Source organism: Ranitomeya variabilis, chromosome 5 (genome assembly GCF_051348905.1).
Source record: "Ranitomeya variabilis isolate aRanVar5 chromosome 5, aRanVar5.hap1, whole genome shotgun sequence".
Taxonomy (NCBI): Eukaryota; Metazoa; Chordata; class Amphibia; order Anura; family Dendrobatidae; genus Ranitomeya; species Ranitomeya variabilis.
Genome location: NC_135236.1, coordinates 406,771,066 through 406,798,120, shown reverse-complemented (window position 1 = coordinate 406,798,120; position 27,055 = coordinate 406,771,066). Strand labels below are relative to the sequence as shown.

The 27,055-nt window shown below is 42.1% G+C and overlaps 1 protein-coding gene across 1 annotated transcript in view; it reads left to right on the top strand.

The window, feature by feature from the left end:
- The window catches only part of ADAMTS20 (ADAM metallopeptidase with thrombospondin type 1 motif 20), a 469,041-nt gene that overhangs the window by 135,365 nt on the left and 306,621 nt on the right, over positions 1-27,055 (top strand). The window contains exons 7-8 of the mRNA XM_077265126.1: positions 15,500-15,540; positions 19,839-19,944. Of these exons, the coding sequence (XP_077121241.1) occupies positions 15,500-15,540; positions 19,839-19,944 (147 nt within the window). The remainder of the gene's footprint in view (positions 1-15,499; positions 15,541-19,838; positions 19,945-27,055) is intronic.

Sequence of the window (27,055 nt, the reverse complement as noted above, 5' to 3'; positions counted from 1 at the left end):
AGAAGAGATCTACACATACTAGGACATATTCATACACTCCTACCTTAGGTAGTTGTATGTAGTCAATCTGCAGTCTCTGAAACGGGTAGAGAGGCCTGGGTGTTGCTTTCTTAGGGACTTTTACTGTTTTACCTGGGTTGTGCTGTGCACAGATGAGGCATGACTGTACAAGTTTTGCGGCTGCGTAACTAAAACCAGGAGATTGCAAGTGCAAAACAAAGTATAAGCATAAAATTTCTCACCTTTTCACCTTGCTGCAGCTGGGTTTTGCATGTCCAATCTCCCAGGAAACTCCCACATAAGGATTCCGAATAGGCTGGTTACCACGGCCCCACGTTGGGCGCCAAAACTGTTGTAGCTGTTTGCGTTCTGACCCAAAGTCAGATATGCAAGATCACCACTTAGGCCAAATTAAGAGGTTACGCCCCAGATAACGAGCTTGGAGAAAAGCATGCATACATGTTGTGAGCAAATCACTTTCCTGCTTTAATGCCAAAAACAAGCCAGTATTTTATACCATTTACAGATAGTGTAACTCTATGTAATTCATGTAACCCCCCTTTACCCAGGGTCATGCTTTGTTTACCATATACCCAGTACATGTTGCTGACTATTAAAAGCATATAAGATAAGAAGTATAAAATCCTTGAATCGGAGACTACAAGACTATTACATTATAAGAGCAAATTCTAGCAATTAAAGGAAAAACATTAACCCTTCTATATGAATACTGTTCTACATAACAGCCTTATACTGAAGCTACAGAAGCAAGGACAGGGGAAACTATATGCTGATGGGTAAGGAATTGGCTAAATGACCGGAAACAAAGAGTTATCATGAATGGTACATTCTCTAAATGGGATATAGTCAGCGGTGGGATACCGCAGGGATCTGTGCTAGAACCAATTCTTTTTAACCTCTTTATTAATGACCTTGTGGATGGGATTGAGAGTAAAGTGGAAGTCTTTGCTGACGACACCAAACTGTGTAGGATATTAAAAAATGACCTTGACATTACAATATTGCTAAACGATCTGAATATGGTGACTGAATGGGCAAACAATTAGCAAATTAAGTTACCTAGGACAGAGTAATCCTATTGCTACATATACATTAAATGGGAGTATACTCGGGACTATAGAACAGGAGAATGACATTGGGTATTCTGGTTACAAATAAGCTCAGCAGCAGAACTCAGTGTCAAGCAGCAGCCGCAAAAGCAAACAAGATTTTATGATATATAAAAAGAGATAAAATACACCAATCCCAACATATTATTACCCTTTTGTAAATCACTGGTAAGGTCACATCTAGAATATGGGATCCAGTTTTGGGCTCCACATTTTAAAAAGGATATTCAGAAGTTAGAATTAGTTCAAAGAAGGGTAACTAGATTATTACAAAGGATGGGAGGCCTCTCATATGATGAAAGGTTGGAAAGGTTGTCAAGCTTAGAAAAAAGACGCCTCAGGGGAGATCTCATTTACATGCACATGACTTATTTCTTCCAAAGACCATACTGAGGACTAGGGGGCGCTCATTATGGGTGAAAGAAAAGTGACTCCGTCAGCTAAATAGGAAAGGGTTATTTACAGTTAGAGCAGTCACTGTGGAATGCCTTACCGCAAGAGGTAGAAGTGACCGACACTATAACAGCATTTTAAAAAGGCCTCAACGATTTTCTTAATACACATAACACTGCGAGTAATAATTAAATTAGTGACAAAATGTATAATTGGTGGAGAAAGGTTGAACTTGATGGACCTAGGTCTTTTTTCAACCTATGTAAATGCCGGTATGTATATAGGGTATTTTAACATTCAGCAGAAATTGTGGGAAAAATGTTGGTGCCATTTTTACCCATTTCACAGTGTGAAGATGTAAAATTTGGGGGTAAAACAACATTTTGGTTAAAAATGTAATAATTTTTTCTTCACTGCTCAATGGTATAAAATGATGTGACCCACCTGTGGTGTCAATATGATCCTTGCACTCCTGGATGAATTCATTGAGAAGTGTAGTTTGTAAAATAGTGTCTCTTATGGGAGGTTCTGCTGTCCTTGCACCTCAGGGGTTCTGCCAATGTGACATGGCACTCTCAAATCAGTCCAGCAAAATCTGAACTCCAATATGGAGCTTCTTCCCTTCTGAGCTTTGAGCCTCAAAAGTAGTTTTTGACCACATATGAGGTATCAGTGTACTTACGAGAAATTGCACAATAGATTTTGGATTCAGTTTTCTCCTGTTACCTTGTGAAAATAAAAAAAAATAGGGCAACAATAACATTTTTGTGGTAAAAATGTGATTTTGCTTTTTATTTTCATGGCTCTACGTTAACTTTTGTGAAGCACCTGGAGTTTAAGGTGCTCATTCCTTGAGGGGTTTAGTTTCCAAAATGGGGTCACTTCTGGGGGATTTCCACTCTTTAGGCACATCAGGGGCTCTCCAAACGCGACATGACACTTGCATACCATTCCATCAAAATCTGCATTCCAAACTGTCACTCCTTCCATTCTGAGACCTGTCATGTGCCCAAACAGTAATTTTTCACCACATATGGGGTATATGCATACTCATGATAAATTGCCCAACTCATTTTGGGGTTCATTTTCTCCTCTTACCTTGTAAAAATAAAAAAAAAATGTTTTTTTTTCTGGGAAAAAGCACCAAGGGGTTCAAGGTGCTCAGCACACATCTAGATAAGTTCCCCAAGGGGTTTAGCTTCCAAAATAGTGTCATTCTTGGGGGGTTTCCACTGTTTAGGCACATCAGGGGCTCTCTAAGGCTACTTTCACACTTCTGTCTTCTGTGGTCCGTCACAATCCGTCATTATTGCATAAAAACGGGTCCTGCAAATGTGCCCGCAGGATCCGTTTTTTTGCCATACACTTCAATGGACGACGGATTGCGATGGATGTACACACGTCGCATCTATCGTGCGACGGATGCGTCGTGTTTTTGCGATCCGTCGGGACAAAAAAACGTTCCATGCAGCGTTTTTTGTCCATCGGTTCCGCTTTTTACGACCGCGCATGCGCGGCCGGAACTCCGCCCCTCCTCCCCGCTCATCACACTGGGCAGCGGATGCATGTTAAGACTGCATCCACTGCCCACGTTGTGCTAAATTTAGCACAACGTCTGTCGGTACATCGGGCCGACAGTTTGCGACGGCCCCGTACCGACGGAAGTGTGAAAGTAGCCTAAACACGCCATGGCATCCGCTAATTAATCCAGAAAATTTTGCTTTCAAAAAATCAAATGACCCTCCTTTCTTTCCAAGCCCTGCTGTACACCCAAACAGTAGTTTTCCTCCACATTTTGGGTATCAGCGTACTCAGAAGAAATTGCACAACAATTATTGTAGTACAATTTCTCCTGTCACCCTTGTGAAAATGCAAAATTTGGGGCCAAAAAAACTTCTTTGTGGGGGGGGATTTGATTTTTTTTATTTTCACGGCTCATTGTTATAACTTTTGTGATGCACCTGGTATCAAGTTCCCTGAATGGTCTGGTTTCCAAAATGGTGTCAGTACTGAGGTGTTTTCACTGTAAAGGCTCATTAGGGGCCCTCCAATATGCGACATGGTGTTTGCTAATTATTCCAGCAAATTTTGCATTCAAAAAGTCAAATGGCTCTCCTTCCCTACCAAGCCCTGCTGTACACCCAAACAGTAGTTTTCCTCCACATATTGGGTATCGGCGTACTCAGGAGAAATTGCAAAACAAATTGCATGGTGCAATTTCTTCTGTTACTCTTGTGAAAATGTAAAATTTGGGCCTAAAAACATTTTTTGTGAAAAATGGGATTTTTTTTATTTTCACCGCTCAAAGTTATAAACTTCTGAGAAGCACATGGGAGTTCAATATGCTCACCACACATCTAGAGAAGTTCCCTGAGTGGGTCTAGCTTTCAAAATGGTGTCACTTTTGGGGGGTTTCCACTGTTTAGCTACATCAGGGGCTCTCCAAACTTGACAAGGCATCCGCTAATTATTCCAGCAAATTTAGCATTCAAAAAGTCAAATGGCGCTTCTTCCCATCTGATCCCTGTCATGTGCACAAACAGTAGCTTTCCCCCTCATATGGTGTCTCAGCATGCTCTGGAAAGTGCACAACAAATTTTACAGTCCATGTTTTCCTGTTACCCTTGTGAAAAAAATCAAGTGGGAAGAGCCAGGTAAAGTGCCACAATTGGAGCATCTTTGGATGCACGCTGCTATTTTTAGGCTGGTGAGTGCCAAAATCCATGGGCCTCGCCAGCCTGAGAATACCAGGCCACAGCTGTCTGCTTTTTACTTGGCTGGTTAACAAAAATAGGTGGACCCCACGCTATTTTTTTGGAGGGAATCCCACTAATTTTGTTAACCATCCAAGGTAAGCAGACTGCTGCAGCCTGGTGTTATCAGGCTAGTAAGGTTCATGGATATTGGATCCTTACCAGCCTGAAATACCAGTTCCAGTAGTCTGCTTTACTCTGTCTAGTTAACATACATAGGGGGACCCCACCCTTTTTTTGATTATTTATTTATCAAAAAGAAGGGGGCCTCACTCTGTGCTTTCCTCCACTTCCTGTGTCATGTACTTCTGACTGTGTCACAAGATTTACCATTATTTAAATTAGTACACATGCTTAGTAAGCTGCGTTCCTGCACTTAATACGCATGTGATTAGGAAGATAATGCAGTTTTACCGCATCTAATGAAAGTGTATGGGTAATTTAGGCAGCGGAGACTGAAGCATCTCCTCTACATAAATTGATATGCTGCAGTCTGGAAAGACGAGCTGCATGTCCATCTCCGCAGGTAAGCCGGAGGCGTCCGTGCACCATAGTGGACATGGGATTTCTTGAAATCCCATCCACTAAGTTGTAACAGCTGAATGCTGCAGGTTGGACACTGCAGAAGTATGCAGCATCCAACCCGCAGCATTTACTGATCGTTGGAACATTTCCCAATATATGTGCAAACAGGAAATCACTTTTTTTTCCTTCCCAGAAGCCAACTTTCAATTAGCTTTATTTCAAGTGACAAAAAAATGCATGCAATGAAAAAACACATCAAAAACGCATGCAGAAAAAAATGCATAAAAAATGCAGGTGACCTGCCAGTGACCTCAGATGCAGATTTGGTGCATATTGCATACAAGCAATGGAGGAGATGGACTCTGATAAGAGAGGATCGGAGCCCAGATCACTGGCAGTCGGCTCATATGAGGGCAGTAGCCGAGTGTCCTTAAAGGTAAGGTACCGCGTTTGTAGATCATTAATAAATCACTGTAATGTAGCATAACATGCTGCTATAACCAAGTTTTAAATGCATGTGAAACAGATTTCGTGTGTTATATGTGTTTAAAGAAGGAACTGGGGGCTGACATCTTGGTTTCACAGCAGTTCACAACACTAGCAGTGTCATTTTACAGCACCCCATGGACATAGGAGATAATAGACCTGCGCTGACCCTATCTTTAACATTGGAGAGGTGTTAGCAGTGAGCTGGGCACGCCTCTGTGGGCTGCACAACTCACTGCTGTAGGTGTGACTAGCAGCCATTTTATTATAGCCCAGTGCTCTCTGCCCAGCTCCACTTACTCTCTATCACAGGAGCTCCATTCACTCCATTAAAGGGAACCTATCACCCCGTTTTTTAAAGATTAGATAAAAATAGTGTGAAATAGGGGCAGAGCTGGGCTTTACATTACTGCCTTTTCGGTGCCTTTACACCCCCGTTAGGCTGCCGAAATACCTTTGTGAAGTGGCCGTTTTCTGCTGTCACTCAAGTTGGTCAGGTCGGATGGGCGTGTGTTGTGGATTCTGTTTTTGGGCTCCCTCTGGTGGTTACGGCTGGTACTGGGTGACTTTGATGGGTTGCGGTCTCTGGTTTCCACCTGTCCATCAGAGGCTGGGTGTTTCCTATTTAACCTAGCTTTCCTGTCATTCCCTTGCCGGCTATCAATGTATCAGTGTGTCTCTGTTACCTTTGCTACCTGCTCCTAGGCCTTCAAGACAAGCTAAGTCTGGATTTCCCTGTTTCATGTTTGCTTTCATGTTTTTAGTCCAGCTTGCAGATATGTAATTCTCTGCTGCTGGTTGCTCTAGTGGGCTGAAATTACCACTCATGTACCATGAGTTGGCACATGAGTTCAAGTAATTTCAGGATGGTATTTTGAAGGGTTTTAAGCTGACCGCGCAGTTCACCTTTTGTATCCTCTGCTATCTAGCTTAAGCGGGCCTCATTTTGCTGAATCTGTTTTCATAACTACGTTTGTGCCTTCCTCTCATTTCACCGTCATTATATGTGGGGGGCTGCTATTTCTGTGGGAATATTTCTCTGGAGGCAAGATAGGTCTGTGATTCTTCTGATAGGGGTAGCTAGATCTCCGGCTGGCGCGAGACGTCTAGAGTCCCCCCAGGAACGTTCCCCGGCTGCTGTTAGTTGAGTGTTGAGGTTCAGGATCGTGGTCAGCTCAGGTTCCATCACCCTAGAGCTCGTCCTGTTTTTGCCCGTGTTATGTGTTTAATTCCCTGCCATTGGGAACATGACAGTATAGCCGGCCCACAAAGTGTTAATTGTTTGGGCTGAAGCAGGATAAAAAGAAGTGTTGAAGGGAAATTTTTTATTTTTTTTTCCTTCCCCTCAGAGTTTTGCTGCCTAGCCCTTAATTGCTGTCTAGCTGCTTCTTACCTCCTCTTAACCCTTGAATGGCTCTGACCTTAGCTGTTTAACATGGATGTCCAGAGTTTGGCTTCCAGCCTGAATTATCTTGCTGCAAAAGTTCAAAACATACAGGATTTTGTTGTTCACACTCCTATGTCTGAACCTAGAATTCCTATTCCAGAGTTTTTTTCTGGAGATAGATCTACCTTCCTGAATTTCAGGAACAATTGCAAATTGTTTCTTTCTTTGAAATCTCGCTCCTCTGGAGACCCTGCTCAGCAGGTTAAGATTGTAATATCTTTCCTGCGGGGCGACCCTCAGAATTGGGCATTTGCATTGGCACCAGGGGATCCTGCATTGCTCAGTGTGGATGCGTTTTTTCTGGCACTGGGATTGCTCTATGAGGAACCTAACCTGGAGATTCAGGCTGAAAAGGCTTTATTAGCCCTCTCTCAGGGGCATGATGAAGCGGAAGTATATTGTCAAAAATTTCGGAAATGGTCGGTGCTTACTCAGTGGAATGAGTGCGCCCTGGCTGCAAACTTCAGAGATGGTCTTTCTGAGGCCATTAAGGATATTATGGTGGGGTTTCCTGCGCCTACAGGTCTGAATGAGTCTATGGCTATGGCCATTCAGATTGATCGGCGTTTACGGGAGCGCAAACCTGTGCACCAGTTGGCGGTGTCTTCTGAACAGGCACCTGAGACTATGCAATGTGATAGAATTCAGTCCAGAAGTGAACGGCAAAATTATAGGCGGAAAAATGGATTGTGTTTTTATTGTGGTGATTCAGCTCATGTTATATCAGCATGCTCTAAACGCACAAAAAAGGTTGATAAATCTTTTGCCATTAGTACTCTGCAGTCTAAGTTCATTTTGTCTGTAACTCTGATTTGTTCACTGTCATCCATTTCCGTCGATGCCTATGTGGATTCGGGCGCTGCCCTGAGTCTTATGGATTGGTCATTTGCCAAACGCTGCGGTTTTAGTCTGGAGCCTCTGGAAGTTCCTATTCCTTTGAAGGGAATTGACTCTACACCATTGGCTATGAATAAACCGCAGTACTGGACACAAGTGACCATGCGCATGACTCCCGTTCATCAGGAGGTGATTCGCTTCCTTGTACTGTATAATTTACATGATGTACTAGTGCTTGGTCTGCCATGGTTACAAACTCATAATCCAGTCCTGGATTGGAAAACAATGTCTGTGTTAAGCTGGGGATGTCAGGGGGTTCATGATGATGCACCTCTGATTTCAATCGCTTCATCTACTCCTTCTGAGGTCCCTGCGTTTTTGTCTGACTATTGGGATGTTTTTGAGGAGCCTAAGCTCAATTCGCTCCCTCCTCATAGGGATTGTGACTGTGCTATAGAATTAATTCCTGGCAGTAAGTTCCCTAAGGGTCATTTATTTAATCTGTCAGTGCCAGAGCATACTGCTATGCGGAATTATATTAAGGAGTCCTTGGAAAAGGGACATATTCGTCCATCTTCGTCCCCTCTGGGAGCAGGTTTTTTTTTCGTGGCAAAAAAAGATGGTTCCCTGAGGCCTTGTATAGATTATCGCCTTCTGAATAAGATTACAGTCAAATATCAGTATCCATTGCCATTATTGACTGATTTGTTTGCTCGCATTAAGGGGGCTAGGTGGTTCATTAAGATAGATCTTCGCGGTGCGTATAATCTTGTGCGGATAAAGCAGGGTGATGAGTGGAAAACCGCATTTAATACGCCTGAGGGCCATTTTGAGTATTTGGTAATGCCTTTTGGACTTTCTAATGCTCCTTCAGTCTTTCAGTCCTTTATGCACAATATTTTCCGTGAATATCTGGATAAGTTTATGATTGTGTATTTGGATGATATTTTGGTGTTTTCTGATGACTGGGAGTCTCATGTTCTACAGGTCAGGAAGGTGTTTCAAGTCCTGCGGGCCAATTCTCTGTTTGTGAAGGGCTCAAAATGTCTCTTCGGAGTCCAGAAGATTTATTTTATGGGGTACATTTTTTCTCCTTCTACTATTGAGATGGATCCCGTCAAGGTTCAGGCGATTTGTGACTGGACACAACCTACATCTGTTAAGAGTCTTCAGAAGTTCTTGGGTTTTGCTAATTTTTATCGTCGGTTCATTACTAATTTTTCCAGTGTTGTTAAACCTTTGACTGATTTGACTAAAAAGGGTGCTGATGTTGCTAATTGGTCTCCTACGGCTGTGGAGGCCTTTCAGGAACTTAAGCGCCGGTTTTCTTCTGCTCCTGTGTTATGTCAACCAGATGTTTCACTTCCTTTTCAGGTTGAGGTTGATGCTTCCGAGATTGGAGCGGGGGCGGTTTTGTCACAGAGAAGTTCCGATGGCTCGGTGATGAAGCCATGTGCGTTCTTTTCTAGAAAATTCTCGCCCGCCGAGCGCATTTATGATATGGGTAATCGGGAGCTTTTGGCCATGAAGTGGGCATTTGAGGAGTGGCGTCATTGGCTTGAGGGTGCTAGACATCGTGTGGTGGTCTTGACTGATCACAAAAATCTGATTTACCTTGAGTCTGCCAGGCGTCTGAATCCTAGACAGGCTCGTTGGTCGTTGTTTTTTTCTCGTTTCAATTTTGTGGTTTCATACCTGCCAGGTTCAAAGAATGTGAAGGCAGATGCTCTTTCCAGGAGTTTTGTGCCTGACTCTCCTGGAGACTCTGGGCCTACTGGTATCCTTAGGGATGGGGTAATATTGTCCGCCGTCTCCCCAGACTTGCGACGTGCATTGCAGGAATTTCAGGCGGATAAACCTGATCGTTGTCCACCAGAAAGACTGTTTGTTCCGGATGATTGGACCAGTAGAGTCATCTCCGAGGTCCATTCTTCTGTGTTGGCTGGTCATCCTGGAATATTTGGTACTAGAGACTTGGTGGCCAGGTCTTTTTGGTGGCCTTCCTTGTCAAGGGATGTGCGCACCTTTGTGCAGTCTTGTGAAGTGTGTGCTCGGGCTAAGCCTTGCTGTTCTCGGGCCAGTGGGTTGTTGTTATCCTTGCCTATCCCGAAGAGGCCTTGGACGCACATTTCCATGGATTTTATTTCAGATCTCCCTGTCTCACAGAAAATGTCCGTTATCTGGGTTGTGTGTGACCGCTTTTCTAAGATGGTTCATTTGGTACCCTTGCCTAAGTTGCCTTCCTCCTCTGAGTTGGTCCCTTTATTTTTTCAGAACGTGGTTCGTTTGCATGGGATTCCGGAGAATATCGTTTCTGACAGGGGATCCCAGTTTGTGTCTAGATTTTGGCGGACGTTTTGTGCTAAAATGGGCATTGATTTGTCTTTCTCGTCTGCATTCCATCCTCAGACGAATGGCCAGACGGAGCGAACTAATCAGACCTTGGAAACTTATTTAAGGTGTTTTGTTTCTGCTGATCAAGATGACTGGGTTGCCTTTTTGCCACTGGCCGAATTTGCCCTTAATAATCGGGCTAGTTCTGCTACTTTGGTTTCTCCTTTCTTTTGTAATTCGGGGTTTCATCCTCGTTTTTCCTCTGGTCAGGTGGAGCCTTCGGATTGTCCTGGAGTGGACGTGGTGGTGGACAGGCTACATCAGATTTGGAATCAGGTGGTGGACAATTTGAAGTTGTCTCAGGAGAAGACTCAGCAGTTTGCTAATCTCCATCGCCGCGTGGGTCCCCGACTTCTTGTTGGGGACTTGGTGTGGTTGTCTTCTCGTTTTGTCCCTATGAAGGTCTCTTCTCCTAAGTTCAAGCCTCGGTTCATCGGTCCTTATAAGATCTTGGAGATTCTTAACCCTGTATCTTTTCGTTTGGATCTCCCAGCATCGTTTGCGATTCATAATGTGTTCCATCGGTCGTTATTGCGGAGGTATGAGGTGCCCGTTGTTCCTTCGGTTGAGCCTCCTGCTCCGGTGCTGGTGGAGGGAGAATTGGAGTATGTTGTTGAGAAGATCTTGGATTCTCGTGTTTCCAGACGTTAACTCCAGTATTTGGTTAAGTGGAAGGGTTATGGTCAGGAGGATAATTCCTGGGTGGTCGCCTCTGATGTTCATGCGACTGATTTGGTCCGCGCCTTCCATAGAGCTCATCCTGATCGCCCTGGGGGTTCTCGTGAGGGTTCGGTGACCCCTCCTCAAGGGGGGGTACTGTTGTGGATTCTGTTTTTGGGCTCCCTCTGGTGGTTACGGCTGGTACTGGGTGACTTTGGTGGGTTGCGGTCTCTGGTTTCCACCTGTCCATCAGAGGCTGGGTGTTTCCTATTTAACCTGGCTTTCCTGTCATTCCCTTGCCGGCTATCAATGTATCAGTGTGTCTCTGTTACCTTTGCTACCTGCTCCTAGGCCTTCAAGACAAGCTAAGTCTGGATTTCCCTGTTTCATGTTTGCTTTCATGTTTTTAGTCCAGCTTGCAGATATGTAATTCTCTGCTGCTGGTTGCTCTAGTGGGCTGAAATTACCACTCATGTACCATGAGTTGGCACATGAGTTCAAGTAATTTCAGGATGGTATTTTGAAGGGTTTTAAGCTGACCGCGCAGTTCACCTTTTGTATCCTCTGCTATCTAGCTTAAGCGGGCCTCATTTTGCTGAATCTGTTTTCATAACTACGTTTGTGCCTTCCTCTCATTTCACCGTCATTATATGTGGGGGGCTGCTATTTCTGTGGGAATATTTCTCTGGAGGCAAGATAGGTCTGTGATTCTTCTGATAGGGGTAGCTAGATCTCCGGCTGGCGCGAGACGTCTAGAGTCCCCCCAGGAACGTTCCCCGGCTGCTGTTAGTTGAGTGTTGAGGTTCAGGATCGCGGTCAGCTCAGGTTCCATCACCCTAGAGCTCGTCCTGTTTTTGCCCGTGTTATGTGTTTAATTCCCTGCCATTGGGAACATGACAGGCGTGGTCACAGCGCTGTTTCTCCCCCAGATCAGGCTCATCATTACGTTGGTGGCGTAGTGGTGTGCGCATGTCCAAGGTCCCGAATCCTGCACAGGGGTGTGAAAATAGCAGCGATGTCCGTTATTCCATTGGTGGTCGGTGGGCGCGGCCATCTTGCTTTGGCCGCGCGTGCGCAGAAGCGGCGCTCTGCTGGCCGCGGCTTCAGGAAAATGGCCGCGGGCATCCGCGCGTGCGCAGATGGCTATCGCGGCGGCCATTTTCGTGAAGCAGAGTTCGCATCTCGGCTTCACGAAAATGGCCGCCGCGATAGCCATCTGCGCACGCGCGGATGCCCGCGGCCATTTTCCTGAAGCCGCGGCCAGCAGAGCGCCGCTTCTGCGCACGCGCGGCCAAAGCAAGATGGCCGCGCCCACTGACCACCAATGAAATAACGGACATCGCTGCTATTTTCACACCCCTGTGCAGGATTCGGGACCTTGGACATGCGCACACCACTACGCCACCAACGTAATGATGAGCCTGATCTGGGGGAGAAACAGCGCTGTGACCACGCCCATCCGACCTGACCAACTTGAGTGACAGGACAAAACGGCCACTTCACAAAGGTATTTCGGCAGCCTAACGGGGGTGTAAAGGCACCGAAAAGGCAGTAATGTAAAGCCCAGCTCTGCCCCTATTTCACACTATTTTTATCTAATCTTTAAAAAACGGGGTGATAGGTTCCCTTTAAGCTGCATTCACAGCCTGCAGAGAGAGGTGACACCTGACACCTCTCTCTGCCATACAATGTATCTCTCCCCTCCCTCCACAATGCCTGGCCATTCACTGCAGACCTGGAGCTCCTTCTTATCTTACTGAGGGATGAGTCACAGACAGCTCTGCACAGACAATGCTGCTCCATACACACCACATAAACTAACTGTGCTTCTGATGCAGTAACTGCTGGTGATAGCAGATCACAGGTCAGTCACACACAAAATGGCTCTGCCCTGTGATGCTGCTCTTCATTCTGCCCCAGGGATATTAGACCACCCAAAAGGGGAGGGAAATGCTGATGTCAGCAGTTAGTGGCCAGATTTTCCAGCTAACAGTAAAGCTGGTAAGTCTTACTATAGCTGCTTGAGGTCTAAAACGGAAAATGCTCCCCCTAGTGGTCAATATATATATTTGTAAGAATATATATAATATTTTTCATATAGAAATGTTTGCAAACAGTGCAAACATTGCATTAGTACATTTTATTTACTGTTTTAAGCTTAATTTCACAAAAAAAAAAACTACAAGAAAACTGGTGGCACCTTCCCTTTAACATATTTCATCTAATGCTCTCACATTGTATGCCTATGTGCTGATAAATAAATAATGACATGGTGAAATTTGTCATGTGTTGCTGTTCACCTGAGATTGTAGTAACCTAATTTTAAGACCTTTTAGGCTATGTGCACACGTTGCGGATTGTATGTGTTTTTGTTGCCGCGAAAATGCATACACAACACAACCCAATGAATTCAATGGAATTCTGCAATGCTGTGCTAATGCTGCATTTTTTCCGCTGCAGATTCGCATCGCAAAAAAATACGCAGCATGCTCATTTTTTGTGCGGAATCGTGGCGATTCCGCACACATAGAAATGCATTGATTTGCTTACTTCCTGCATGGGGCTATGCCCACCATGCGCAAAGTAAGCGGATCATGTTCAGATGGTACTCAGGGTGGAGGAGAGGAGACTCTCTTCCAGGCCCTAAAAAAAGAATTCAAATAAAAAATAGTTATATATTCACCTCCTGGCGGCCCCCGGATCCAGCCAAGGCCTTAGCGATGCTCACAACAGCTCCAGTTCCCAGTGATGCCTTGCGACAATGACCTGTGATGACGTAGCGGTCTCGCGTGATGCTACATCATCTGGTGTCATTGTCTCAAAGCATTGCTGGGAACGGGAGCTGCCGGGAGCATCGCGAGGATCGGGAAAGCTGCGGGGGCTGCAGGAAGGTGAGAATATCACGATTTTTTATTTTTTTATTATTTTTAACATTATATCTTTTTACTATTGATGCTGCATAGGCAGCATCATTAGTAAAAAGTTGGTCACACTTGTCAAACACTATGTTTGACAAGTGTGACCAACCTACTGTATCTCATTTTTCCACGCGATGCTACAGATCGCTTGGAAAACGCTAGCATTCTGCAAGCTAATTACGCTTGCAAAACGCTAGTGTTTAGCGGGAATACGCATATCAATTACGCATGCGTATTTTCCACGGCAGGGAGTTGCGGAATTGCCAACGAAATTTCTGCGGCAATTCCGCAATGTGTGCACATAACCTTAAGGACCAGAATTTTTTTATTATGTTCCATAATGCTATAAAATTCAAAGACAGTGCACTTAGTTTTTCTCATGAATGTATGTATGTAACCAGTGATGACATATCTCTGTGCAATATCATCATCTAATGACTGGTCAGGACTAATATGCTTTAATATTTTATTCATTCATGCTCTCCTTTGCTAAGTGATCGGTGAGGGTCCCAGTTGAGGGTAAGACACTTCTTGTGAATATAAATGGGGACCTACACTGGGGCTGATTTACTGAAACATAGTCTAACACTGTCTAATCAAGACAGTGTAAAGTCAGCCTAGACATGTCTTAAAATGTGTGTTATTTATAAAAAAATGTTTTTTAGGTTTGATACATTTTGACAATCTTAAGAGCCACTAGCTAGGGCAGTGCAATCTATGGCCTGTCCACTTAACGGCAAGAGCCAGTGAGTGCGACACTCTTCTTTGATAAAGGACTTCACCCTTACAGACTGAAATGGGGATAAACTCCCCATTGTATAATACATTAACATGCTTTCTTTCATTGGAGAATATTATTGTACTACCTCATTGTGGCATAGTTTTCGAAGACAGACACCCTCATATATCTGTTAGGAGTAACCGCTATTTTCTTTTTCATTGCAATGTGTCCAAAAATGCCACTAAAGACACATGTAACTAGTGTAGAAAAACAAGCTTCAAACTGCAAGTATAATTTTAAATAACTAACTTAAATAAGAAGTTAGTTTCATCAGTTTACCAATATTACATGCATCTTTAGTCAAATGCCACTAAAGACACAAGTAACTAGTGTAGTAAAACGAGCTTCAAACTGCAGGTATTAATTTAAATGTCTTTAAAACATAACAAAAAATGCATGCAGTATGTAATCATTAAAGACATAAATGGTTCATTCAAGTTTTTCTGCTAAAAACATTTATGAAAAATTGCTGTCATTTTTTTATTCTGGAAATCTTTTCAGTGGCCAATGAGTCTCACAATAGGCTGACACTTCCTGTTCTAAAGAGATCATTTTTTGTAGCCTTCTTGTTGTCATCATGGGCAGGATTACACCACTCACAATAAGGTACGGCTCACTTCATCGTCCTCTCTGCACTGTGACTTCTGCACAGTTCACAGAGCATGCTCAAATCATCCTACCATAGAGGTCATCAATGAATCATCTCTGCAATTACTGTTCCCAATGGTCTTTGTGGCTGCAATAAAGTATATCACTATATGCTGTTCACAAAGGTCAGGCATTATGACTGCCCCATGATCGTGAACATTAAAAGATAAAACACCATGAGAAAATAAAATAGTATAAAAAATGTGGTTTTGATATCAATCATGTGTAGACCTGCAATGGACTTCATGTGTGGATTCAATTTTACACTTATAACAATCTTTATTTTATTTCATTTGTAAACTGACAGCAATCAGCACAGGAAATGTAGTTTGGAAAATCTTATTGTGGTTAGGGCATGCACAGTCTGCTGGTTGGTATATAAGTCATCTACAGGTGGTAGTCATTTATAGAAAACTACTGAGCCTTTAAATACAACGTTAACTCTTTTTTATTGGACATATTATAGATACTTATGATTATTGTATATTCAACTTCCTTTCTACCTCTTTTTTTTTTTTTTTTACTAGAGAAGATATATGCAGAGCCAGTAATAAATGTGACACTTTAGGTAAGTAATTCTTTGTTGTGCTGTTTGATATACTGTAATAGTGTTCCATTTTACAGCTCTCTGCATTGCATTGGAAAAGATGGTTTCAGGTAACATTTGTAAAGTCTAATAAAATTACCCAAGCTGTCTTTTTCTTTTCCCTTTGACCTTTTATGGTATCATTTGCTTAACCATGTTATATGTTTGGCCTATGTGAGTAGTTACCACTGAAGGAAAGCAGGAAACCTCTTCAGGATTTGCTTTTGTTAAATTTTGAATTTCTGATTTTGGTTGGAAATGTCCAAACTTGTTTTCATTTTTCATGTATTCTTAGGTATATTTGGAAAGTATTCCACCACCAATCAATCCAATGAAGGCTGTGATGTATGCTTCTGTATAGGCAAAAGGGCATTCAGATGTGGACAAAATTGTTGGTAAAGTTTCTTACTGTTAAAGTAAGAAAAACCCACAGTGGTCACTGATATAACTTAACACTGGCAACATTAATTTACTGAGTATCAACTATTGAAAATCATACATTGCTTTTAAATTGTAGTACAACAGAAAAATAAAACAAGCAACAACAAAGCCATGTCAATGGCCTGGACAAACATGATGGTATTCCTAGAAAAGCTTGAAAATAATTTGAACATATGGACATGTAAATCTAAAGCCCCCGTCACACTAAGCGAGGTCGCTAGTGAGATCGCTGCTGAGTCACAAGTTTTGTGATGCAACAGCGACCTCAGTAGCGATCTCGTTATGTTTGACACGTAGCAGCGACCAGGCCCCTGCTGTGAGATCGCTGGTCGTGTCGGAATGGCCTGGACCTTTTTTTGATCGTTGAGGTCCCGCTGGGTAGCACACATCGCTGTGTTTGACACCTTACCAACGATCTCGTTGACTACAACGTCACACAGGACGTCCCTCATCGAGGTCTGAATCGTCATAATAGCTGCCATGTGACAGGGTCACAACGACATCGTTGTACAGGTCGCCGCATCGCTGCTGCGTCGTTGGGAAGATCTCACTGTTTGACATCTCACCAGCGACCACATAGCGACGCAGCAACGATCCCTGACAGGTCGTATCGTTGTCGGGATCGCTTTTGCGTCGCTAAGTGTGACGGGGCCTTAAGGTATGTCCTGTAACTGGCATCACAGATGTCTACAAACTTGTAATCAGTCAGTCTGCCTATTTCAAGGGTGAAAAGTAGTCAGTCTGCTGTTTGGTATCATGGCGTGTAGCTCACTGAACTTGGACCAAAGAAATCTGAGGAGAGCTTTATCTCAGAAGATTAGAAACAAAATTATAGACAAACATGTTAAAGATGAAGACTATAAGCCATCTCTAAACAGCTTGATGTCCCTGTTACTACAGTTGCACATTTTTTTCAGAAGTTTAAGTTCTCTGGAAGAGGAAAATTGATGACAAATTGAAGAGATGGATAATGTGAATCATAATCATAGAGCCCAGAGTAACTTTAACCCCTTTCTGCCAGCTGACGGAATAGTACGTCAGCTGGCAGATCCCCTGCTTTGAGGTGGGCTCCGGCGGTGAGCCCACCTCAAAGCCGCGACATGTCAGCTGTTTTGTACAGCTGACATGTGCGCGCAATGAGCGCGAGTGGAATCGCAATCCGCCCGCGCCCATTAACTAGTTAAATGCCGCCGTCAAGCGCTGACAGCGGCATTTAACTAGCGCTCCCGGCCGCGCGGCCGGAGGTGCTCGCACCTCTGACCCCCGTCACATGATCGGGGGTCAGCGGTGCATTACCATAACAACCAGAGGTCTCCTTGAGACCTCTATGGTTGTTTATGGCCGATTGCTTTGAGCGCCACCCTGTGGTCAGCGTTCAAAGTACACCTGCATTTCTGCTACATAGAGGTGATCTGTACTTCACCTCTATGTAGCAGAGCCGATCGAGTTGTGCATGCTTCTAGCCTCCTATGGAGGCTATTGAAGCATGCCAAAAAATTTTAAAAAAAAGTGTTTAAAAATATAAAAAAAATAAAAAATATATGAAAGTTCAAATCACCCCCCTTTCGCTCCAATCAATATAAAACAATTAAAAAAAATCAAACATACACATATTTGGTATCGCCGCGTTCAGAATCGCCCGATCTATCAATAAAAACAAAGGATTAACCTGACCGCTAAATGGCGTAGCAAGAAAAAAAATCAAAAAGCCAAAATTATGTTTTTTTGGTCGCCACGACATTGCATTAAAATGCAATAACGGGTGATCAAAAGAACGTATCTTACACCAAAATGGTATCATTAAAAACGCCAGCTTGGCACGCAAAAAATAAGCCCTCACCTGACCCCAGATCACGAAAATTGGAGACGCTACAGGTATCGGAAAATCGCGCAATTTTTTATTTTTTTTTGCAAACTTTGGAATTTTTTTCCACCACTTAGATAAAAAATAACCTAGACATGTTAGGTGTCTATGAACTCGTAATGACCTGGAGAATCATAATGGCAGGTCAGTTTTAGCATTTGGTGAACCTAGCAAAAAAGCCAAACAAAAAACAAGTGTGAGATTGCACTTTTTTTGCAATTTCATCACACGGAATTTTTTTCCCGTTTTCTGTTACACGGCATGGTAAAACCAATGGTATCATTTAAAAGTACATCTCGTCCCACAAAAAATAAGCCCTCAAATGGCCATATTGATGGAATAATAAAAAAGTTATGGCTCTGGGAAGGAGGGGAGCGAAAAACGAAAATGAAAAAACGGAAAAAGCTGCGGGGGTGAAGGGGTTAAAGAGACTAGAGTTGAACTCCAAGGTACATCAGTGTCAGATCGCATCATCCTTCGCTGTCTTAGCAAAGTGGACTTTATTGAAGACAACAAAGGAAGAAACAATTTTTGAAATCAAATCATTAAAAAGCGAGACTGGAATTTGCTAAAATGCGTATTGACAAACCACAAAGCTACTTGGAGAATGATCAAAAAACAGAAAAAAACATCCAAGATTGGCTAAGAGCAAAGCATTGGCCATTCTGAAGTGGCCTCTATGAGCCCTGATCTAAATGGATTGAGCTGAAACATGCAGTCTAGAGAAGGCAACCCCTTCACAACTCAGATGAGCTGGATCTATAATACCTGTGGACAGGTGCAGAAGTCTCATTGAGCTTTACAGAAAGTGATTGCCTCAAAAGATTGTAAAACAAAATATTTACCTAATGATACCATCATTTTTGTCCAGTCCATATTCATTAGTTTTTTTTAAAATTTTTCCGATTAACCACCATACTAAAGCAATATCTGATTTTCATAAGTTGATACCTTTCAAGTTATTTAAATGGATTTTTCTTACATTAAAGGTTTTTGCTATGTAACCTGAAGACAGCAGGAGATAGGGCTGAAACACAGATTTCAACGATGTATCAGTTTTTTGGCTATGTGCTATTGTTGACTTATATTGTAGGTTTTATCACCTGGGAATTATCGCTGTTGGACTAGGTGCCCCCGTGCCACCTGATCTGATTCCACCCCCTCCTCTGATGAGCATCTCACTGTCAATAGATTATGTACATACAAAATTTGGTGGGGGTGGGGTTAGGTTTCTTAGCTCTGCTTCATGCTGCATCTAAGAAATCTGATTTATCACCACTGCTGCACCCAGTAGACTTACTTGCCTTATATTATGCTACTCTCAGATTAAATAGCAAAAACCTGACAAATTCCTTTTAACAGAAGGATATTAAACATTTTGTCCACCATATCTGCAAATTGTCTCTTCAGAGAGGAAGAGGACTAGTACTCTAGCGCCACCTACTGGAAGCAGCGATCTTAAAAGTCAATATTGACACTTTAATGAGCTTGCAATATGACTTAGGATAAAAGCCAAACAAGAACCAGAATCTTAAATTGAGATTCTGGTATCCTGTCATATTGCAAGACACGTTAAAGAGTCGATAATGTCTTTTAGGATTGCTGCTTCCAGTAGATGGCGCTAGAGTTCTATTCCTCTTCCTCTCTGAAGAGACAATTTGCATATTTAATTTCCCACGGTAGTGTATATGGCTTTTAAGTCTCCTCATTCTGACTTGCCAGGCTTGGCTTGTCACTCTCCACAAGGAGAAACGTTACCCCCTTAAACCTCAGTCCACCATGTCTCTTAAGTCATCCATTGAGTGACATTGTGAATAAAGTATGTGTAATATACTTTAATGTATCCATCTGTATAAAAAAAGTACAAATAAATCTTCCGATACACAAAAAATAAAAAAGCATACCAGGCTAGTGTATGCCAACTACGCTGAATGTATTTATTAAATAACTGGTATGTTCTCATTTTCATTTACAGGATTAGCGGAACTAGGCACAATGTGTGATCGGCAACGCAGTTGCTCTATAAGTGAGGAAAATGGTTTAGGTGCTGCATTCACAATAGCTCATGAACTGGGACATGTGTAAGCATTTTCTGGTTTTTAATATAAGCTTCCTGTAATGAAGATGTGTCTCTTTCTATTTACTACTAATACTTTTTTTAATGAATGATTTTCCCTTTTTTTCTTTTGACGGAATCAAAGATAGACTGTGCAAATGTATAAAATTATAAACTTCTCAGCTATTTGTGGTACTACTCAACAGACTTGGCTTCGTAAACTGCCTCTAAGTTGCAGAAAATGCAGAGTTTTTTTTAAAGATTTTCTTTGTTTTTAATATGTTTAATGTTACAAATAGGAACTATGAACTCTGTACATATACTGTACATACTTACATACTTGCACTCCAATATACAGTATTACATTGTCATATCAACAGTGGATAAGAATCATTTCAGAACTTTTTTCATCTTGAATGTCACCCAAAATCTGTATAATTCAATTGAATAGCAAAATGAAATCTTTTCAGGTGGAGAAAGAAAAATAGAGACCTGAAATCAGGTGGTTACATATATATGCACACCCTTAAACTAATACTTTCCTGAAGTGCTCTAAATTTTTGACAGCATTCCGTCTTTTCGAGGAAGAGTTTGTCAGCAAAGCACATTTGGAATATGCAGTCTTTTCCCACTCTTCCTTGCAGTAGCACTCCAAATCTGAAAAATTGAGAGGGCATTTCCTGTGTACAGCCCTCTTCAGGTCAATCCACAGATTTTCAGTTATATTCAGTTCCGAGGTCTTGATGGGCCATTCTCAAACTTTCATCTTCTTACGAAAATAATCTTTTGTTGATTTGGAGGAATGCTTAAGGTCGTTGTCGTTCTGAAAGGTGAAATTCCTTTCATCTTTTGCTTTTTTAGCAGAGAACTGTTCATAATTTCCTCCACTATGACTAAAGCGTCATTTCTAGCTGCCGTAAAGCAGCCACAAAACATAATGTTGTCTCCATCATGCTTCACTTTGGGTATGTGTAAGAAAATTCGTGAGAGCTTTACAAGTCTGAGAAAACACTAGACAATCCTTCTTGAAGCAGAGACTGAGGTTTATTAGAGAAATGCAATAGAGTAGATACAGAAGACGGGTTAGCTGAAGCGAGAAGGCAGCGACCCCGGACTAGGATGTAGGGGCTTTTTATACAGGGTAAGGCAAAGGAAACATACTGCAGAAAAAGGTGTATACATTGTAGAACAAAGCATGCAATGATACAACATGACAATATTTATGAGCAAAACTCAATATACCGTAATAATAATATAATTGTCACAGAGTGACTGCGACAGAGAAGAGAGAGGACCGCAGCGTCTGATTTCTCCTACTCCTACACTAACTAGAAGCACTTCACCTTCATATTGAATGGTATAAATTTCTTTTAGCAGTGCAGGGTTAACCACCTCAGTTGAGAGCTCCTGGAAGCTTTCCTGTGTTAAGGCTCTCAGCTGTGCACTGTTAGCCATTCCCATCTCCTATATAATCTGGGTCCTGGCTAGCACTCATTGTCAGAGTTAGCTTATGCATCATGGCTGGAGGTTGGTGGTGGTTATTATTGGAGAAAGGCATTTGGTGGATTTATCTGTGACTGTTGCTAGGTTTTGAGTGTGTGATAATTCCCTTTCTGCTCATATTTTGGTTTAACCCCATCCTACACTCTCGGATTTATTTCTTTTTTGCTAGGACACCCCTAGAATTAGGGACAGGGAAGGAGCCCCTGGTCCTGGGACACCCGACAACAGAGTTGTGACAAAAATTCTTTGGGCCTCCATGTTTCTTCTAACTAATTCAATAATGTCATCATAACTAACTTCTGTGATCCTTGAAGGTGCCTCTACTCGCATACAGTGGGTATGGAAAGTATTTAGACCCCTTTAAAATTTTCACTCTTTCTTTCATTGCAGCCATTTTGTAAATTCAAAAAAAATTCATTTTTTCACATTAATGTACACTCTGCTCCCCATCTTGGCTGAAAAAAAAAGAAATGTAGACATTTTTGCAAATTTAATAAAAAAGAAAAACTGAAATATCACATGATCATAAGTATTCAGACCCTTTGCTCAGACACTCATATTTAAGTCACATGCTGTCCATTTCCTTGTGATCCTCCTTGAGATGGTTCTACTCCTTCATTTGAGTCCATCTGTGTTAATTAAACCGATAGGACTTGATTTGGAAAGGCACACACCTGTCTATATAAGACTTCACAGCTCACAGTGCATGTCAGACCAAATGAGAATCATGAGATCAAAGGAACTGGTCAAGAAGCTCAGAAACAGAATTGTGGCAAGGCACAGATCTGGCCAAGGTTACAAAAGGATTTATGCACTACTCAAGGTTCCTAAGAGTGGCCTCCATAATCCTTAAATGGAAGAAGTTTGGGACCACCAGAAGTCTTCCTAGACCTCGCCGTCCATCCAAACTGAGTAATCGTGGGAGAATAGCCTTGGTGAGAGATGTAAAGAAGAACCCCTAGATTACTGTGGCTGAGCTCCAGAGATGCAGTAGGGAGATGGGAGAAAGTTTCACAAAGTCAACCATCACTGTAGCCCTCCACCGTACGTGTCCCCAGGGGGTGCAGATTGTCACATTGGTACAAGAGGGGAGACCTTACCACATTATCTTACTGATGTAATATTGACATCAGCCGGGGTAGCGAGGTATGGATCCTTCACGTTCATCACAGTGAGATATATATATATATATTTCCTTATGTTATTTTATATTGGTTTACTGTTTGGTTTAAATGATGACTGACTGCTCCTAACCTTATTATCCACTGTTACTACAATGGAACTTCTCTATCTGTGCAAATCTCTGCCTTTTATCTGATTTTATTACTGTATAGTACTGTATGTGATCTGGCTGTGGTTTAATAAAGATTATTTAATTGGTGGATGTATGAGGGTGCTGATATTTTTATGCATGACTTTGTTTTCATACAACAATTCTTGTGATGTTGCAATCTTTTTATAATTAGCAGTATCCACTCTATTTGTGGCCGTCTGTGAGCATGTCTATTTCTGGAGAAAGTCACCGACATGTGAATGATTTCATTCATGATTGTAGGTACAAGTGCTAACCGTGAACAACAGGGATAGCACTCGTGCGTGAAAAACAGACGTCTGAATGAAGCCTCAGACTTTATTATATGGGTGGCCATTAATTTCAACAGCCAACACTTAATAATACATTTTCTCTGCTTCTTTTTAAAAAGTTCTAAGACTGAACAAAGTTATTTAAACCACGAAATAATGAGAAGTATAATAATGGAATATTTTTCTTGTGATATCTAATTTATAAAACTGCATTTAGATGGGAAGGTCCTACTCATAAAGGAGTGCCAATTGATTATACTGTATACAGTACATTTCAATTATTCACATGGGCAATGCAGACTGTATAGGAGCAGAATGATTGCTAACACAATTGTTTGGACCCCATAGAGTATGCTTCCGACATCAGTTATTTTCATGCTGACAATCCAGTCAGCCAATGAACATGATTTTTCTCATTTGTTGGCACAAACAAGGATTCTTATGAATGCTGGTAAATGGGTCTATACTTAAAGAAACACGCCCATCAAAATGTTTATCCTCTTAATATATTACAATCATCATAATATAGAGCACTGTGTAGTTAAAATTGCTCATTTTGCCTTTCTACCCAGCTAATTCTTATCTTTTCCGTTAGATCTATCATTCACTGCAATATTCAATGGCAGGGGGATGGAGGTATCAACTGGGACAGAAGTTGAGAAGAGGAATAATTTCTGCAGGCACAAGAGACTTCCTGTTTATACGTAGAGCAGAGAAATGAAAGATTTAGCTTGGTAGAAAGGCAAAATTAGCAATTGTAAGAACACGGTGCTATATAATATGATGATTGCAATATATTTAAAGGATACAAACTTTAATGGGAGGAGAGGTTCTTTAAAACCTCTCACCATGAACATATGATGTGTATCAGCTCAGCAGGCATGACCATGATTTGTCTGAAAAAGGACATACAGTATGTTCAGAAAATGTAAGTAACACATAAACCATCACAAGAAGATTTCCTATTTATCTTCTCAGATTTATATTGGGAGCTCAGTCAGGTTGAAGTAATGTTCTTCATTTTTTTACTTTCTATGTACCGAGTAGACTATCCATGGTATACTACAGTGATGTTTGGCTCTTGCAGCACCCTGGTATTTTAAGTGTGACAGCTGTTGTGTCTATTGCACATTCTTAAAGCGTGAGCAGATAAGATATTGTCCGCTGTCCACAGATATTCTGAAATTACTGCATCTCTATTTGTCATTTCCTTTTCAGCGAAATATGTTCTTGAAAGAGTTTGTCTTTACTTGACAATCCTAAGGGTATGTGTCCACGTTCAGGATTGCATCAGGATTTGCGTCAGGAGACGCAGGTAAAATCTGCACCAAATCTGCACCTGAGGTCACTGGAAGGTCACCTGCGTTTTTGATGCATTTTTACATGTGTTTTTCATGCGTTTTTTTTTTTTTTCATGCGGATTTGTGTGTGTTTTTGTAAGCTGAATAAAAATATACAAAAAAAAGAATTGCGATGTCATTTCTTGTCCAACCTCTTCATTTACATACTTCATTGAAGAATAATGTTTACACACACAGCTAGATAGATATCTATCTATCTAGCTATCGTATCTATCGTATCTATCTATCTATCTATCTATCTATCTATCTATCTATCTATCTATCTATCATATCCATCTATTGTATCTATCGTATTTATCTATGGTATCTATCTATCATCTACTGATATATCTATCTATAAATATATCTATCTATATATAGATAGATCGATAGATATATTGATAGATAGATAATAGATAAATAGATAATAGATTAATAGATAGATACGATAGATAGATGGATACGATAGATGGATACGATAGATAGATACAATAGATGGATCACACATGCGAGAAACTCGGACGAGTCTCGCATCTTAGTACCCGGCACTGCCACCGGCACTCGGGAGCGGAGCGTGCTGTTGCATGTTTTTCTATGCAGGCGCACGCTCCGGTCCTGAGTGCCGGCGGCAGTGCCGGGTATTAAGATGCGAGACTCGTCCGAGTTTCTCGCATGTGTGATCCCGGCCTTAAATAAAGACACATACACCTATGAAATCTGCGTTAGGCTGGGGTCACACTCGCGAGAAACTCACACAAGTCTCTCGCTTCAATACCCGGCACTGCCGCGGGCACTTGGGACCGGAGTGTGCGGCTGCATGTATTTCTATGCAGGTGAACGCTCCGGTCCTGAGTGCCCGCGGCAGTGTCGGATATTTACCCCAGCCTTAAATGCAATATGTTTAATTAAAAAAAATAAATAATAAAAAAAAATGGCGTGGGCTCCCGTGCAATTTTCTGCGCCAGAGAGGGAAAGCCAGCGACTGGGGGACTGATATTTGTAGCCTGGGAAGGGGTTAATACCCATGGAGCTTCCCAGGCTATGAATATCAGCCTGCAGCTGTCTGCGTAGCCTTTACTGGCTATAAAAATAGGGGGACCTCCCAAAAAAAATGATGTGGGGTCCCCCTATAATTTATAGCCAGAAAGGCTATGCAGACAGCTGTGGGCTGATATTCATAGCCTAGAGAGGGACCATGGATATTGGCCTCCCCGGCTACAAATACCAGCCCCCAGCTGCCCCAGAAATGGCACATCTGCAAGATGCACCAATTCCGGCGCTTAGCCTCTCTTCCCACTCCTGAGTAGCAGTGGGATATGGGGTAATAAGGGGTTAATGACACCTTAGGTGACGTAAAGCCCAGATAATAATGGCGAGGCGTCAATAAGACGCCTATCCATTATTAATCCTAGTAAAGTGTAATAAAAACACAGACACTAGAAAAAAGTATTTTTAATTAAATGATTACACACGCTTTTTGACCATATCTTTATTGTACGCTCAAGCCTCTTGAAGACCCTCGTCCTGCAAAAAAGCAAAAAAACTAAACAAAAATTCATACTCCCTGTCTGCAGATATCCTATAACGAGTGTTGTGAATTCTGCTTTTGGGCTCCCTCCGGTGGTTGTTGGTGGTAGTGCAGTTGTCTTGGGGTTGTAATCCAGGGCAGGTGTTTCTGCTGATTGCAGCTCTACTAGGTATTTAGGTTTGCAGGATCCATGAGTCCTTGCCAGTTGTCCATTGTTCTTGGAGGGATTGCATCTCTCTCTGGTTCCTCATGCCCTGCTGCCAATTCAGCTAAGATAAGTGTCTGGTTTTTTGTCTCTGTGCACAATTCAGTGCAATTCATTGTGTTTTTGTCCAGCTTAGACTTTGTTTGGATTTTTCAGTAATGCTGGATTCTCAGGAGATGCAGATATACTTTCTATGTCTTTAGTTAAATGTAGTATATTTGTATTATCTGCTGTGGATATTTTTAGGATTTTAATACTGACCGCTTAGAATTCTGTCCTATCCTTTTCTATTTAGCTAGAAGTGCCTCTTTTGCTAAATCCTGTTTTTCTGCCTGCGTGTGTCTTTCCTCTTATACTCACTGTCAATATTTGTGGGGGGCTGCCTATCCTTGGGGGTTCTGCTCTGAGGCAAGATAGAATTCCCATTTCCATCTATAGGGGTATTTAGTCCTCCGGCTGTGTCGAGGTGTCTAGGACGTGTTAGGTACATCCCACGGCTACTTCTAGTTGCGGTGTTAGTTTAGGGTTTGCGGTTAGTACAGGTACCACCTACTCCTGAGAAAGTCTCTCATGCGGCTCCAAGGTCACCGGATCATAACAGTACAACTGGCCAGCAATAAGTTAAATGCATCTCAGAAGAAGGGAAGAAAGAGACATTTTTTTCTGTAGCCTGCTTTGTCTTTTCTTCCCTCTTTTAATCTGGGTGACTGAGGAGTCTTGTGCTAGCATGGATGTTCAGGGATTAGTTTCTCGTGTAGACCAGCTTGCTGCTAGGGTACAGGGTATTTCTGATTATATTGTTCAGACTCCGCTTTTAGAGCCTAGGATACCTACTCCTGATTTGTTTTTTGGGGACAGGTCCAAATTTTAGAGTTTTAAAAACAACTGTAAACTGTTTTTTGCTCTGAAGCCTCGTTCCTCTGGTGATCCCATTCAGCAGGTTAAAATTGTCATCTCCCTGCTGCGTGGCGACCCT